At 44.3% G+C, this 18,297-nt stretch overlaps 1 protein-coding gene across 1 annotated transcript in view; it reads left to right on the forward strand.

Moving 5' to 3' along the window:
- The first annotated feature begins 4,935 nt into the window (after positions 1-4,935).
- The window catches only part of DCLK3 (doublecortin like kinase 3), a 32,259-nt gene continuing 18,897 nt past the window's right edge, over positions 4,936-18,297 (forward strand). The window contains exon 1 of the mRNA XM_082752119.1: positions 4,936-5,052. Within this exon, the coding sequence (XP_082608245.1) occupies positions 4,983-5,052 (70 nt within the window). The 5' untranslated portion in view covers positions 4,936-4,982. The remainder of the gene's footprint in view (positions 5,053-18,297) is intronic.

The raw sequence follows: 18,297 nt of genomic DNA on the forward strand, positions 1-18,297 counted from the left end.
GTAAAATTCATAGATGGATCAGACAGAATTGAAGACCAAGGACCAGAAGAAAGGGAGCAAATTACCAGAAAGTCCATTAGGAATAATGATTAGAAACTGGAACAATAGGGGGCCCAAAAAATGAAAGAGTAAAGTAAAAATGTCCAAATATGGATAGAATGGCCAAAAGAACCCTTAAGACCCCATGTATTTTGGCCGATATTTGGGTCCACGGAGGACTGGGTCTGTCAGGCTTTGAACATTAACGTTAACAGTAGAATACCCGTGGATCCAGAAGAGAGCAAGTATGCTGCAGCTGAAACATGGAATTAGAAATTAGAGAGCGATTGATTAAGAATGTATATGTGCTACATTTGCGATGTACTGTGCCTGTCCTGCGCTTAGACCTCCAGATAACAGGAGCCCCTCGGACCCCAAGAACCAGATCAAAATAACCTCATGGTTTGGACTTTAACCAAGGGCTCAGAGATAAGGAGGACTGTTCACAAAGGGACAGGTTATGCATATGTATAGATGTATTGGGAAACTTCATGCATATGTAAATCTTTACTGGATATAACCAAAGCAAGTTGCCACGTTAGGCGTGCACGGCTTTGGTGGGACTAACCTCGGCACCTGGCGAGCAATCTCTGAGGCCTTAAAGAGCCACGTGGGACCATAGTCAGAAACATGTGGTTTGCCAGACAGTGAGGGAGCTGCGGGCTCCTTTACTGATCCGACTGCTATGCCATCGGACCCCCTACCCCTACTGCCATCGAAGGCTTTTGCTGTTACACCCCCTGGTGACCTGAATGTGCCTTTTGACCCAGGCCCTATTGGCCTTGAAAAGGAGATGGATATGCTTTTCTTTGATCTGGGAAGAACGGGACACATAAGGCCCGAAAACTGAGTTGCTCGAGAACTTAAAGGGAGAGATATTGTTCAAAAGGAATGGAAAATGGAGACCGTTGTTTGTAATCAGGAAAATGGAGACTGTTAAGTCATGGAACTTAGAGGATTGTTTGTTACCTTTTCTGATTGTATAACTTAAAGGATTGTTTATTACCTTTCCTGATTGTACGTATGTATAGGCATACTCGGGTTTAGTATGTAAAGCAAAGTTCTATATATTTAGAATGTTTGATGTTCGTGTTTGTGTGTTGGTGGAGCGTAGACTCCCCGCACACCCAGCGCTGTTTACTTGCCTTTTATACCTTTTATAAGTATAAATATTACTAAATTCAGATTGAGTTGAGACTTCATTTATAACAGCATGCACAAACACATTGGGGTACAAAGGCGTTAAGTGATCATTTTTCTAGAACAATTTGGTTGCATTGGGTTTTTTGAAATAGCAAAGCAAATTAGACAATGTTGCTTAACTTATGAGAAGATAAATAAGAAAGTGTTTCGACAAGCAGCCATGGGAGGGAGAAAAAACAGCTTATAGGCCTTTTGAGAAAGTACAAGTTGATTTCACTGAATTGCCCATAGTAGGGAGGATAAAATATCTATTGGTAATAGTAGATCATTTAACACAATGGGTAGAAGCTTATCCTGTAGCACGAGCTACGGCACAAATGGTGGTAAAAATTCTATTAGAACAGCTGATAACCTAATATGGGATAATCCAGTACATTGATTCTGATCAGGGCACACACTTTACTTCTAAAATAATAAAATTATTATGTCAATCATTAGGTATTCAGTGGGAATACCATACTCCGTGGCACCCACAAAGCTCAGGGAAAGTAGAAAGACTGAATCAAACAATAAAACAACAATTGGCTAAATTACTGATCGAGACACAAACGTCCTGGACGAAATGCTTACTGGCACTTTTTACTTGGCACTTTTAAACATAAAAACTAAACCACACAGTGAGACTGGATTATTGCCATATGAAATGTTATATGGTATGCCTTATTCTCAAGGGATGACTCTAGGGAACAATGTAGTTGAGGATTGTAGCATCCAGGAATATATAATTACTATTGGAAGGAGATTACAAGAGCTAAGAGAAATTGGAATGATGGCTCAAACACCACCTTTAGGATTTGCTATTCAAAACATACAACCAGGAGACAAGGTCTTAATAAAAACCTGGAGGAAAGAATCATTGAACCCCCGATGGGAGGGACCGTACATTGTTTTACTTACTACTGAAACAGCTGTGAGAACAGCAGAAAGGGGTTGGACCCATGCATCCAGAATAAAAGGACCAGTAACTACCGAAACTTGGAGGGTTGAGTCCACTCCTGGGGAACTGAAACTAAAGCTAAAGAAGAACTAATATTCTGGCAACGAGGTTCTGCATGAATTAAGGATGCCAAATAAAGGGGACAAGCCTGAAGGGAGGAAAGGGAGAAGGCAAGACCGGTGCAGGACCCTCCACTGCGGTTTGTATGGTCTACCGAGGGAGGCAACCCCTATGGGTATTGACTGCCGAGTGAGAGGGCCTCGACCAGATTTCTCCCACATTAAGGTCAGGTTGTCCTGAGAAAATAACATAAGAACCTTTTTTTTTTTTTTTTTTTTTTTTTTTTTTTTTTTTTTTTTTAAACCTATATAAAATTATGATTTGTTTTCCAGGAGCTGGATCACCCTGACAGGCTGAACAGTAACACAAGCCCGAATCGACCCTGAAAGCGGGCCCAACCCCTTGATTGAAGGCGTTTGCCTATTATGATCCAGCTATGTGGGCAGAAGACAGATCCTGGGGCTATAGGACCCTGAGATATATATGCTTAATAGAATAATTAGGTTACAAGCTGTAATAGAAATAGTTGTAAATAAAACCGGAGATGCACTTGGATTAATTGCAAAGCAAAATACCAAGATGAGGACTGCTTTGTATCAAAATTGCTTAGCTTTGGATTATTTACTAGCACAAGAAGAAGTCTGTGGAAATTTTAACTTTAGTAATTGCTGTTTAGAGATTGATAATGAGGGTTTTTCTTCCTAGTAGCTGGTAGAATGCTATGTTTTGGCTTAGGATAAAAAGAGTGCTGATAACATGCTGATGTTTTAATAGTTGCAGAGCAGTGCCAACACCAAACCATGGGCATTTCAGCTTCTCACTCTGTCCTGCCAGCGGGCAGGCTGGGGGGTGCAAGAGCTGGGAGGAGGGCCGGACTGCTCAGGGTTAGGCTGGGCATTGGTCAGCGGGTGGTGAGCAATTGCATTGTGCACATTATTATTAGTAGTACTATTATCATCATTACTGTCATTATTATTATTGGTATTATTATTTTATTGTCTTTATCTCTACTCACAGGCTTCACTTTCCTGTTTCTGTCTCCCATCCCAGAGGGGGAGGGAGGGAGGGGGGCGAGCAGCTGTGTGATGTTTAGCTGCCAGCTGGGTTAAACGACAACAGAAAGAAAAGCTGTAAATGAACTTGTAAAAAGAAATGAAGAAAATTGCACATGTCCCAGTTCAAATTTGGAATGGAATCGATCTAAGAGGATTATGGGAAGGGGCTTTATGGGTGGTGATTGGTTTGCTAAAATAATGGTGGTTGTACTGGGGATATGTAAAGGATTGTTAATAATTCCATATTTAATACCTTGTATTACCAGACTAATACACTCAGTTATACAAGGAATGCAAATATCTGCGGTACCTGTTGACCCAGAACCAGGGAAAGTGAAAACCCATTCCCTGATGATAATAAAAACAAAGATCCAAAATTGGTATCAATTGGTATCAATTCGGCAAGTATTGACTTGATTAGAAAGGAAAACACGAATCAACAGCATGAAAAAGGAGATGGGTGATTGTGAAATATGTTCATGTGATTCGTGTCAGTATGGAACAATGCTAGGGCTGCATGGTATGATGAATGTGACCTTCTGTCTTACATACCCTTGTATAAGCACAAGTCTAAGAAAAACAGAGTGGTTAATGTATATAGTTCTTGTATCTTGCAAAGGAATGTTTTAGCAATTCGTGTCAATAGAGAGCTTGAAGGGAAATGTATTTGTAGATTTTTCCTTGAAGTCTCTGATATCTGGGGGGGGGGGGGGAGGGTCAGAATAACTGCTATTACGACTATTGCATGGGACACTAAGCAAGTCTCCGATATCTGGCCAGATTAAGAAGGGGAAAGCTGAGGGACAACTAAAAGACAAAGCTTGCAGGGGATGCTGCACAAGTCTCTGACATATAGCCAAGTAGGACAAAGGAGAAGGACAAGAGGGAGGAAGACTATGAGCCTTCAGCACGGGACCCCCAGAGGGACCACCGAAGACTGACAGGCATGATCCAGTAGGAGGGTTTGGATTCCGGAAACTAATTATAATAACCCTGTTTTTTTTCGAAGTAGTAATGAATATGTATTAGCCTAGGAGCATAAAAATCAGCTGCTTGATGTAACTGGTGTGTGTCTTGGTGGAGCAGAGACTCCCGGTGCACCCGGTGCTGTTTGCTTACCTCTATTCATTTAATAAATTGTAAACATTGATTGTAACCCTATTTGGGACTTAGCCATTTATTACAGGCTATAACAAAAGCACACAGAACCCAGCACCCTTACACTAACACCCGTGAAGCCAGGCAGCACACGCTGGCATCCCCAACGGTCTTATCTCCCATGGCAGGCAGGTGTTTCAAAACGGGGAAGGGAGGCCACACGAGATGACATCGTGGTACGACTGCACCGTCTGCAGCTGACAGGAGGGCAACGGGGGGACAGGCTGGAAGCTCCGGGAGGACGAGGAGAGGCGTGAGGAGGGCGGCTCCGGGGGCTGCAGGTACCTACGACGGAGGGAACAGAAACAGAGGGACAGCAGCACGTGGGCGCCGTGAGAAGATGGCGGCGGTGAGGCGCTTCCTCGGGGGGCTGCCTGTGGAGGGCGGGCCGCTGCCGGAGAGGTGTGACCGCTGGGCGTGCCCGTAACGCGGCACCACCTCCCCTCTGCCGTCATCCTGGCCCTTCCACTGATCCTGGCAGCCGGGAGAGGGACCCCGGCCCCGAGGGAGCTGAGTTCGGACCCGGCGCCATGCCAGCCGCCGCGCCGCCCCCGCTGCACCCCGCGGCGGGCTCGTGCTGCCCCTACGGCCGCTGCGCGGGTGAGTGGGCTCTCCGTCGCCCCCGGACGGTGGTGTGTTAGGACGGGAGTGTCTTGGGGGTCCTGGTGGTCGTCCGTGGCGTGCAGGTGAAGGGGGAGGCTGAAGGAAGGCTGAGGTGCTCGGGTGGGCGTTGTTACAGGCGGCAGCCAAGCCACGTCGGGGTACAACGCCGGCTGTGTCCCTGGCTACGGCACTTGGTCAAGTAGGTTTAACAGCAGAACAGGTATTTATAGGAAAAGTGCTTCGTAACTTTGTGCTCTGCAGTATTATTTCCTTCCTTCCTTCGGGGACATTCAGTAGGTGATGGCAGTAAAGCTGGGTGGACTGCTGATTGGAGCTAAAGGAACAATTTACAGGTTGCAAGACACCGAGCTGGGAAACAACCCCATAAACTAAAACTTTTGCTGCACTGTGTACTGAAAAGTTTAGTTAGAAGGAAAAAATAAGACCTCACACCAGTGTAACAAAACTCTGTCTCCTTCCTCTGAGCATTTTTACTGTAACGTTTTTGTGTGAGAGGATAATCGGAGTTTATTACCAAATCTGATAGTTCATCTTGCATGCTTTTGCTATGAGCTTTATACAGACATCAAAAATATGCACATGTCTGCATGTGAGTTTTTCTTCCCACCTCCTCCTCGACTTTTTCTTTAGCCTCCCCTTTCTTCTCTTGGCATGTTTTTTATCCAGTCTAGGTGTGGTTTTGACTTTTAAATGTTGAGAACCAGCAAAGAGTCACAAGACAGTCAGCAAACCTAACAGTGCTTATAAAACATATTACAGCTACGCTGTAGAATTTTGTTTCTACATAGAATTGTGTTATTATGACAACTCTGTCATGGTCTTCTCAAGAGGTGGCTGTGTTTTCTAGCTAAGGAAGCTGTCCTGTGGCTCTTTGGATAGAACTGATTCTGCAGAGTTTCTTTCTTGAGGTGTAACAGGTGTGAATCTCCTGAAATGGTATGACTCTATGAAAGCTTGTTGTAGGATGCTAGGACATCTCATCTGAGAGTTAGCTTCTGGTAAATCTCCATCTCCAATCTCCATTAACCTGAATTGGTTACTTGATCTTAAACTGTCAGCAAAGATAACTTAGTTTTAATTCAAGTTATTGGCAGCTGTTCAAGACTGAATTTGAGCTGTGCAGAAGTTATCTCTTCTCTGTTGTATTGTTGTTTTTTTTTCTGTAAACTCAAGTTAATTACCTTGGGCATGTTAAGCTGTGTTTTAAATGTATTTAGTAGCATCACTATATACTTTGTATATGTCTGCACTGCTGCTTTTTCTAGTAGTATTCTGCAGAGCCTCACGTTTTTGGCATCTGTGGGGCTCTCAGCTTGTGGTGTCTATGGGAAGTTGTGTGGGATTTATTTCCCATTTCTAAGATCACTTAGCTTAGTTTCTGTCTCTACAGAAACATGTATAGTTCTGTAGAAATCCGAGAGGCTGATTGTCCTTCCTTCTTTTCCAACAGTTCTAGGGCTGATTGAGTCTGTGTTTGTTGCTGATTTTGCCCTTTTGCTTTGACTTGATTCCTAAATGCTTAACAGCTTTTGAAGTCAGTGTTGTATAGATTTTCTTGTACGTGCAATTAGCGTCAGAACATTACGGTGACTCCAGCAGTCTCTCTTAGCTCTGATACCGCTCTCACTGAAGGTAATGTGAATCTTTTAATTAGCTTCAGTGTAACTTGGATTAGAGCTGAAAATGTAGTAGTTGAAAGAGGTGAATATGATGTTTCTGTTAACTTTGCTTCTTAAAGGTATACTGTTTTCCAGGTTTTTCTTGTTTTTAGGGTATGTGGTCTGTCCTTTTGGAAAGTATCCATTCAATAACTGGAAATACTGAAAAATGGACAGTAGAGCTACTGTCTTGATTGATTCTCGAGTAGATTTGAGGTTTTAGTAATGTTTGCAATTTGTTCATCTTGCATCACAGTAATTTGCATTCACTGCAAGTGAAAGTCAGACTAATTCACCAACTTTCTTCTGTTACTAGTGTAGTTTACTCAGTCTAGTTGTTGTAAGAATGCAAAACAATTGCCTATGTCATGCATTCTTAGAGGAAGCTCCTAGTCATCGTTCTGAAAACACTACCTTCTGCTCAATCAGTATTGCCAGCCTGTATGTATACTTTTTTTTTCAGTTTTCTTGTCGCCTCAAATAAGGTACTTAATAGAAATATTGGATATTGTCTGGTGGTGTGAAAATCCTCATTTTTGTGCTTGTCATCATACTTTTAAGTATAATTAACACTGGCTTAGAGTTTTGTCTGAGAAACCCATTTTCTTTTAGAAGCGTTGTGAAACAATTTGTTTTGCAGCGTCAACTTCAGTGTATGGCTCTCTTCTGAAAATGTGTTTCTGTAGTAATGGGGTAGGAATTCGACATTTATATGGGAATTAACCTCTCTTAAATGTGCTAGATTTCCAAGCAAAATTTTGTGGTAATGGTCCCTTTTGCAAACCAGATAGAGAATCAGGCTCTGGCTGGGTCTTTCCTTTAGTTATGCAATGAGATTATTGGTAATACAGAATCTGGAAGCCTAATTAAACCCTCAGTGACACCTCTGCAAGCTCTCTTATTTTCACTGGATTTGCTCAGTTGCAACTGAGTAGTCATCAAGTTGAGATTTAGGAAGCAATGGAAGTAAAATCCCACACCTAAGAAACAGATTGCTGTTCCTTTGGCTGAGACAATGCTGGCTAACAGGATTAAGAAGAAATGAAAGCTTGCTTTTGATGAAACATGAATAATTAATTTAAAATACATGGCAGTTTAGGGGGTCAAGAGCATCAACATGAAAGCAAAACTGCCTGTACTTTGAGAAACACACAGAGGGCTTTGCCAGATGGATCCTGGCAAATCTTGCAGTTGTGTAAGGTGTTTTTGTTTCTCTCTGTCAGTTCTGTCCTCCCCTGGAATATTCCTAATGGAAGGCCCTGGACTGCAGAGCTCACGTCCCTGGTTACTGGGACTTGTCAAACTTAAGAAAGCAGGCATGGCTGTTCCTAATAAAATACACAGCCTGTCGTCTTTGAAAGAAATGAGCAGTTTCATAAAGTTATTTTTTTGGTTTTGTGCAGGGTTTTAAGTTAAACTGAGCCTCAACCTCTAAATGCACTGATTTATTTCACATGTAGTGAGCTAAGTCTTTACAGATTATGCATCTGTATTCTTCTTTAAAGGGCTTTCTTTATGATCACTTCTTAATTTTCTACCCTTAAAATGTCAGAAAGAAAAAGTAATGAAAGTGGGGGTTTTGCTCTTAAAAAAAAAAAAAAAAAAAAAAAAACACACATAAAAATGACGGCACTTGTGATTCATTACCAGGCTACATGCAATCTTTACCTTCATCTGTTGCTCTGGGGGTGACTCAGCTCAGTTTAACACTAACACATGGCAATAGCCATCTGTGTTTGCTGTAAATATTTTATTTTTTTAGTTAACAAATGGCTTGATTTAGATCTTAAACTGTATGTTGGAGTTGGTGTGGGCCTGCAGGGGGAGCAGGTGAGTGTCTAGGAAGGTACTTTTTGCCCATCCACCGTGACCGATGAGGAAAGGGAATGTAAAACCATCGGAGCAAACCAGGCTGCCCTGCAGGAGTCTCGGTCTCTGGGTTGGGAGGAGCAGGATGGGAGGGGACCAGGGTAGACTGCAAAGAGGCTCAGAGCATTTAGGGAAAGAGCAGGGAAGATGAGAGAAAGAGGAAAGCAAAACTGAGTTCATCTTCTTTGAGGTGTAAGAAGGAAGGCTGGCTGTTAAATGTCATTTATCCCTCACGATTCTCAAATACAGTAAATATGGTCACATGTTCCTGCATGCTGAGCCTCCTACATGTGTTTCACTGCAGGTTGGCACCCACACTGGGCTGTTGGTGACACAGAGGCAGCATCTTTCCTCAGAGTGGAAAAATCCAGAGATCATAGTGAGGGATCCAGTGTGAGCATCCCACAGGCTTCCTCCCTTGGCTAGAGCCCAGCCAGCTGCAGGGTTTTTCATCCAGGCACTCCCTCCAGACAGACCTTCCCATCTGAGGAGCTCTCTTACTATGTCTGCCTGCTTTTTAGCTTCTCTGGTACTCTTTGCCCTCTGTGATCTACCATAAAGTCTGTGTCCCAAAACTGGCAGTGAAGTGACAATGAGAGAACTGGGCAGGGAGAAGGGACTAGAGTAAATGCGTGAAAGAATGGGAATGGGCACTTATGGGACTGAAAGGTTTGGAGGTCTCTAGATTCTGGTTTGTATGACAGAGTATTTTATTCTTAAAATCAAAAGCTTATTTTTCTTATGTGCTGTCTGTGTATATGTAGAAGATTGGCTGCATGTGAGGTGCAAATGTTTTATTGCCTGCTTGGTGCTTAGGTGTGTGTCTCAAACTTTTGTACTCCAGGATTAGTACTGGGGATGTTTTCTTTCCTCACGGCTGACACTTCAGCTGTCACTTAATGGGACCAGACATAATTTGCCCAGGAGAAGCTTTAGTTCTGTTGGTGATGTGTGGGAAAGGAGTCCAATTTGACATGCAGCTGAGTTTGCAGGGCAGACAGTTACAGGAAAAATAATACTGCATGTGAACTTAAGTAAGCTTGATGTGAAATTATGAAATACGATGAACTTGAAGTCCCATCATATTAATTTTGTAGGACCTTTTAGGGCTAAATATGTATATTTGAAACAGATATTATTGTGCTTTGTCCTTTTTGTAGAAAAGCCCAAATTAGTTTTACTTCAGTGAAATTAGAATACTGCCTGAGCTGCCAGGGACTTTAGTTTTCTGCAAATTAGGTTAGACTGGGTCAGCAATTGATCTGTTACATTAGTGCAAACTGAACGTGAATGAGTATGACTGGAGATGACCATTAGGGCAGCAGAAGTAATGTTACAGAAATTAAACTAATTCCCTTTTTTTGATTGAGACAGTATTAAAACTGTTCTTGAAAGAGTCCAGCTGATAAGTGGTGTTTGTAAGATTGAATGTATTTTTGTTTAACTTCTGTACTAATACAGACAGAAGTTCATGGAAATACCATGATTTGTTGATTTCTGATGTCATCTGATTTAAAAAAAAAACCAACAGACACGTTAGTTATCTGAATGCACTTAGATTATGCTTACTTTATTTAGTTTTGTAAACCATGTTTATGATACAGTATGATTTACAGTAATACTTCATTGCACAGCGTGTTTTACAACAGTTTTACCATCAAATATATTTTGAACATATATCATTGCCCAATGCACTTTTACCAGGCTGATACTTACAATCCAACATTATTCTGGTTACAAAGTCAATCTTTTATGACTGTTGATGAGCAGTGTTACCCACCCTCCACCCCCCGTTCCTGTGCATCATGATATAAACAATAATAAAATTATCAGATGCTCCTTTTTTCCTCCAGGGTCTCTGGCTCCATCAGTGCATGGGACGGACAAAGCTTGCCTAATGAGCATCTACATGCTGTCTATCCTGGCTGTTCTTGCCTTTCACTGTGTGCTTTTTGGACCCTGCTTGTTAGTACTTGTGAGCTCTTCTGTCATGATGATTATTGCAGTAGCAAACATGGACTAGTGTTTTTGTGAAACCTCTAAACAGAGGGCATTAACTGTGTTTTGTTCAGCTGGAGTCAAGACACAAAATACTCAATTCTTTAATGTGGGCAAGAATGCTGTTTGAGGTGTACAGGACCAAGACGTTTAGATGGCTTAGTGTTATGCATGTGTTGTGTTATGTATTGCTTTGTTTTTGAAGTACAGCTTCCAGCAAACTTTCGTGCAAGTGAGAGCACTGAGGACTTTTGCAGACTGGGTCTCAGTGTATTGTTTTGGGCACCAGAATGTAATCCTCTCTGAAAAATTCAGATTAATTTGATTGCTCTGAAACTTTTATTTTATGGAACTGCTTGAGATACAATCCAGTTCTCCAGAGCTGTATTTCTGTAGGCAAAGAAACTATTCTTCCTGTATTCTTTCACTATACTCTCTTTACAGATGTAAAGTTTCTGTAGACAACACTTTATGACCATACAGTCCTGATTCTGGTTCATCTGTAAAAGAGTAAAGCATAAAGTGACAACAGAAGGAGGTAGATATCCTTTATGAAAAATCACAGAGGAGGGATGTGAGGACAGTTCTCCTACAGCTCCCAGTCTTGTCCCTTTGCCAAAGTTCAGTATCCAACCTGACTTCCCAGCCTGCTCAGATTCTCACCCTCAGGTTTTACTGCTTCCCAATTACATTCTCCATCTGCTTCCTCTGGGTCATCAAAGTTTATAGAAATTGCAGTCAGTGGGTATGTAACTGTGGCCCTATTTGCCATGTTCCCTGCAGCCTTTCCCCATCCCTGCTTGTGACTTGGTCCTCTTTTATCTTCCCAGTCCAGATCTACACCAGGTTTCCTTTTCTAGCTTCAGACTCTGGCCCTACTACACCCAGGCTGGCTTCTGGATGGTGATACCAGAGGAGCAGTGTCCCCTCCAGTTCCCTCTCCTGTTCCCAGCTTTCTTGTTCTCTTCCTGCAAGCTTCAGCTCTTACTGCATTTTGTCTTTTGTCTGCATTTCCTCAATCAGATACCACTTTTAATCCCTTTGTCAGGGCTCCTCATCCCATGTTTTATAATTCCTAATCTCGTCTCTTTGCTGGGAGTAATTCATCTTCCACAGCACGTGGGAGGCCTGTGTGACTCCCCTTCTCCTTTAGTCCTGTGTATCTGTCTCTGTACATGTCTGTCTATAGACCTAGTCTCCTTTGGTAGCTAAATCCCTGTACTCTGTGCCTTCTTCCAGGCTCCTACATTACAAGCCATTTCCAGTCTTCTCTGCTTCCCTTACTGACTGTCTCCGTTTGAGATGTTTCAGCCACATTTACTCAGTCCCAGGCTTTTGACCAACTGTTCATCTCCCACTTTTTTCTTATTAACAAAACAGTCTCAACCTGATAGCTGGTGGGATATTTGAAAGCAGCAAGACACTGAACTTCCACTGAACTGGCTTGCAGAGTATCTGAAAACGTGGTGTTTGGAGGTATTTCTTTCCTCCTTCCTCTGCTGCTGTCCACTGTTGTTTGAGTTATAGAATCACAGAATCATCTAGGTTGGAAGAGACCTCAAGATCACCTAGTCCAACCTCTGACCTAACACTAACAAGTCCTCCACTAAACCATATCACTAAGCTCTACATCTAAACGTCTTTTAAAGACCTCCAGGGATGGTGACTCAACGACTTCCCTGGGCAGCCTATTCCAATGCCTAACAACTCTTTCAGTAAAGAAGTTCTTCCTAATATCCAACCTAAAACACCCCTGGCGCAACTTTAGCCCATTCCCCCTTGTCCTGTCACCCTGCATGTGGAGAATAGACCAACCCCCACCTCGCTACAGCCTCCTTTAAGGTACCCACAGAGTGCAATAAGGTCGCCCCTGAGACTCCTCCTCTCCAGGCTGAACAATCCCACCTCCTTCAGCCACACCTCATAAGGCTTGTTCTCCAGACCCCTCACCAGCTTTATTGCTCTTCTCTGGACTCGCTTGAGGACCTCAGTGTCCTTCTTGTAGCGAGGGGCCCAAAATTGAACACAGTACTTGAGGTGCAGCCTCACCAGAGCCGAGTACAGGGGGACAATCACTTCCCTAGCCCTGCTGGCCACGCTGTTTCTTATGCAAGCCAGGATGCTGTTGGCCTTCATAGCCACCTGAGCACACTGCAATGGCGGGCGCCCCACAAACAGGAGCACGCCTACTAGTTCCAAAACACAGTTTACATACCTTTTGATGACAGGACCCTCCCCTGTTTCTCCACTGAGTGGATAATCCAGGTTCACAATGTATCTGATGTTTCACATACATTGCCTTCAGTTGCTAGCCTGTTAAATTTCAAATTTCTTTTGACGTTTTCACTGTTTGAAGTGATAATGTTTCTTCTTATCTGACTTGACCTGACAGTATGATCTTCACCTAATTGTCCTAAGGAGTCTGTTTGTCTTCATTTTACAAGGTCGCCTGCTAAGATTTCTTACAAGCATATCTAAATACCACATTCTTTACCTTTAAACAGTGTAACTGCAAAAACAACATTTTTATTCCCACAATATTCAGCTGACTATCAACCAATATTCCCAAGTCCTTCTCTGCCAGACAGCTTTCTAACCACTCATCTCCCAGCCTGTAGTGCTACTTGGGGTTGTTGTACCCCAGGTGCAGGACCCAGCACTTGGCCTTGTTGAACTTCATTCAGTTGGCCTCAGCCCATCGGTCCAGCCTATCCAGATCCTCCTACAGAGCCTTCCTTCCCTCAAGCAGATCGACACACACCTAACTTGGTGTCATCTACAAACATACTGAGGGTGCACTCGATCCCCTCATCCAGATCATCAATGAAGATATTAAAGAGAACTGGCCCTAGTACTGAGCCCTGGGGGACTCCACCGGCCTCCAACTGGATTTAACTCTATTCACCACGACTCTTTGGGCCCGGCTACCCAGACAGTTTCTAACCCAATGAAGCATACGATGCCAGCCCAACCCACGAGCAGTCAGTTTCTCGAGGAGAATGCTGTGGGAAATGGTGTCAAAAGCCTTACTGAAGTCAAGGTAGACCACATCCACAGCCTTTCCCTCATCCACTAAGCACGCCACCTTGTCATGGAAGGAGATCAGGTTCGTCAAGCAGGACCTGCCTTTCATAAACCCATGCTGACATGGCCTGATCACCTGGTTGCTCTGCAAGTGCCGCGTGATAGCACTCAAGATAATCTGTTCCATGAGCTTCCCTGGCACTGAGGTCAAACTTAACAGGCCTATAGTTTCCCGGGTCTACCCTCCGGCCCTTCTTGTAGATGGGTGTCATGTTTGCTAGTCGCCAGTCGACTGGGACCTTCCCTGATAGCCAGGACTGTCGATAAATGATGGAAAGTGGCTTGGCCAGTTCTTCTGCCAGTTCTCTCAGCACCCTTGGGTAGATCCGATCCGGCTCCATTGACTTGCGTACATCCAAGTACTGCAACAGGTCACCAAACATTTCCTCATTGATTGGGAGGGCCACATCCTGCTCCCCATACCCTTCCACCAGCTCAGGGTACTGGGTATCTAGAGAACAACTGGTCTTGCTGCTAACGACTGAGGCAAAGAAGGCATTAAGCACCTCAGCCTTTACCTCATCTCTCGTCACTAAGTTCTGTCCCGCATCCAGTAAAGGATGGAGATTCTCCTTTCTCGTCCTTTTTGTCTTAATGTATTTATAAAAACATTTTCTAACACTTTAAAAACACTATAAAAACATTTTTTAACAGCAGTAGTCAGATTGAGCTCCAGATGAGCTTTGGCCTTTCTAATTTTGTCCCTACACGTCCCTACAACATCCTTATAATCTTTCTGAGTGGCCCACCCTCTTTTCCAAAGATCATAAACCCTCTTTTTTCTTTTTTTCCCTAAGCTCTAGCCACAGCTCTCCATTCAGCCAGGCCAGTCTTCTTCCACGCCAGCTTGTCTTTGGGCACGTGGGGACAGACCGCTCCTGAGCCATTAACATTTCCTTCTTGAGGAGGGCCCAGCCTTCCCAGACTCCTTTGCCCTTCAGAAGTGCCTCCCAAGGGACTCTGCCAACCAGTGTCCTGAACAGCTCAATGTCTGCCCTCCGGAAGTCTAAGACAGCGGTTTTACTGATCCCCCCACTGACTTTGCCAAAAATAGAGAACTCTACCATTTTGTAGTCACTCTGCCCAAGACAGCTCCCAACCACCACATCTCCCACCAGTCCTTCTCTGTTTGTGAACAGAAGGTCCAGCAGGGCACCTCCCCTAGGAGGCTCACTAACCAGCTGCATCAGGAAACTATCTTCCACGCTCTCCAGAAACCTCCTAGACTGCTTCCTCTGAGCTGTATTGCATGTCCAGGATATGTCCGGGAAGTTGAAGTCCCCCACACGGACAAGAACCGATGATTTTGCAACTTTTGCCGGCTGCCTGTAGAATTCCTCATCCTGGTTTGGTAGTCTGTAACAGCCCCCCACCAGGACGCTTGCCTTGTTGGCCTTCCCGCTGATCCTAACCCATAGGGAATCAGCCTTATCATCCCCAGTCTCAGCCTCAAGTTCCACAACATCAAAACACTCTGTAGTATAGAGAGCCACACACCACCCCTTCTGTGCTGCCTGTCCCTTCTGAAGAGCCTATAGCCAGCCATTGCAGCACTCCAGTCATGGGAGCAGTCCCATCACATTTATCACATTTCAGTGATGGCAACCCGGTCATAGCTAGCCTGCTGCACAATGGCTTCCAGCTCCTCCTGTTTGTTGCCCATGCTGCATGCATTGGTGTAGATGCACTTCAGCTGGGCAATTGCTTTCTCCCCCGGCCCTGACATTGGTCTCCCTGGCACACCTCTAACAAGCCTTATTCCCTCCCCACCCCCCTTCCTACCTAGTTTAAAGCCCTGTCAATGAGAGCCCTGTCAATGAGAGCCCTGCCAGCTCCTGGGCTGGTGTCTGTTTTCCCCTTTGAGACAGGTGGGACCCATCTGCAGTTAGCAGGCTGGGTACTGAGTAAAGCATCCTGTGGTCAAAAAAAAATAATAAAATAATTCCTGTGTTGGCACCAGCCTCTGAGCCACCTGTTTATTAGGTGGCCTTTCCAGATCCTCTGTGCACCCCTCCCTGCCACTGTAGGGATGGAGGAAAACATGACCTGTACTCCTGCTCCATCTACTAATAATCCCAGTCCCCTAAAGTCCCGTTTGATGGTCTTCAGGCTTCTGTCTTCACTATCATCTCTGCCAGCCTGGACTGTTAAAAATAGGATAGTAGTCAGAGGGGTGAACCAGGTTAGGAAGTTTTCTGGCAATGTCCCTGGTCCTGGCCCAAGGGAGGCAGCAGACTGCCCTATGGGTAGGGTCAGGTCAACAAATAGGGCCCTCTGTTCCCCTGAGAAGGGAGTCGCCTACAACAATCACCCTTCCTTCTGTCTTCGTGGAGGCAGTCCTGAGGCGTGGAGTCGACTTCCTTGCCCTAGGCATCCTCCTGGGTAGACTTTCTCCCTCCTCCTCAGCTACTGGTCTCTCAAGCTCCAGGACCTCCAACCTGTTGTGTAAGGGCATCTGGGGAGGCAGGACCAGTAGGAAGGGGCATTGCCTGTTATGTTGAGTAGGGACCTGCTTCCATTCCTCCTCATTTCCTAGGTCCCTTCCCTCTGCTTGACAGGGACAGGGGCTCCGCCACTGTGTGGGGTGTCTCACCCTGGTGCCTTTCCTTCAGGCCTTGCAGGGAGTTGCTCCACAGGTCTATCTCTTGTTCACACTCCCTGATAGCCCTCAACCTCTTCACCTCCACCTTGAGCTCTGCCACCAGGCTGACCAGGTCATCCACCTGCTCACAACTCTCACACACAGTGTCTCTGCTGCCCTCAGAGGGGAGCAACAAGTTCAGGCACTCTGTGCATCCAGAGACCTGAAGTGCCGCATTTTTGAGCTGGCACTCAGTCTGGGTGGCCACAGACTTTCTAAAAAGAGCCGTCTGCTTAGTGATGACCATGGTGGTTTACCTATAGGTAGGCGGCTGGTTGTTCTTGTGAGTAGGGCGGAACACTCTGCCCTGCCTACGGGCACCCTGTCTGCACAAACCGCCATGCCTCGCCCTGTTTGCCCATCCTGGTCACCGCGCTCCCCAGGGGCAGCTTTTGAACAGCCTGGGAGGGGGCGCTGCTGGCTCCGCCTACTCGTCAGCCTCCCACGAGAGGGCTGCCAGGTTTGGTGGTTCCTGCGGCTGCTTTGAGTGGCTTCGATGCTGCAAAAAAGCTCTGCCCGCCTCAATTCCCTGCTCCACAGCAGAATGTGTCTCAATGCTAAGGAACAAGATGGGATTGTCAGAACATTGGAAAGACAAAGTAATTTACCTCAGTTCTACTATCTGACTACCGTCCTCTAGTAGTTACTGAAGTAGCTGTTACAGGGGAAAAAGACACTTTTGAAACTCAGGCTGAGGAACGCTCGAGTCCTAAAGGCCCACTGTAGCTCTCAGCTGTGTGAGCGTTTTGAGCTTGCTCATACAGGAACTAGCTGGGATCGTCTTGCTGTATGACGCTGTCTTTATCCAGACCTTGTTAAATTTGACTTCCCTTCCTATATAAGTTGTTGTTTGGGCAAAACTGACACAGGGTGACTGCCTTTTGTCATTGCTGAAATAAATGCCAGTCCTGACTCAAAATCTCTGCTTTAAAATGCTGTAAAGCAAGCAGAGAGACAAGGATGAGCAGGAGGGAAGAAAAGTCAGTATACTACAGCTATGGCTATGTAGAGGAAAAATCACCAATAATGTTTCCAGTAGCAGGGCTGTAAATAATGCCTATGTAAAATTTACTTGAGGTAAAAAGATGCCTGTGATCATATTTTGTTTCCATGTAACTAATTTAGTACCTTAAGACTGGTTGTACTAATTCTTCAGCCTCAGACACTAACAGCATGCACTAGCTCTGAAAGTTGCGACATTTAATAATTTACAGCAAGAAACGGAGCTTAAGATAGCAGGCTTCCAGAGACTTGCATTGCATCCTGCAGGTGGCTGCTAATGCTCGCTGGTATGTGACCTATGTACTTGGCTGCTCTGAGTTAAAGGCCAGAGAGATTCTTTATTGCCAATTACTTTGAGATGCTTTTTGATACTTTGACATAAATGAAAAGTTGGGTTCTGATTAAGATTATGTTTTTTTTTTTTTTCTTCTGGTCTTTGTTCTGCATATCCTCAATAGGAATTGCTGGAGTTTAAGGAGAATCATTTTTAGTGCTGTTCTTTCTCTTCCCATATGAAAGAACATCTTGTTTATGCTGTTTTTGGACTAATACATCAAAATCACTCCCGATACACAATTTCTGTTATGTGCAACTTCACTTGTGTGAGTAATCCTACTAATGTTTTCAGGAGCTTTCACAATTACTTTTGTGACCAAAGGCTCTTGTATTGATCCAAGGCTCTAATATAAATTGCAGGGCTTAAGTGGCAACATCTTAGTGATGCCCATAACTAGATCCTACTTCAGTGTTTCCTTCTGTTTTTAATTGTGTCGTAATGGTCCTTGTAAAAATTTAATTGCATTGCAACCTGTGACTTGATAGCAGAATTAGCTGCTGGGTAAAAGCATTCAGTTAATTACTGAAACTGTGATCTCCAACTGGAGAGCTTAAAAGGAAAGTAAGATGAGTGGAAATGTTTTAATTAATGAACAAAAACTTAGACTGGTCAAGGGAAGGGATAACTTTTGA

Source organism: Aythya marila (assembly GCF_965140915.1).
Source record: "Aythya marila genome assembly, chromosome: 2".
Lineage (NCBI taxonomy): Eukaryota > Metazoa > Chordata > Aves > Anseriformes > Anatidae > Aythya > Aythya marila.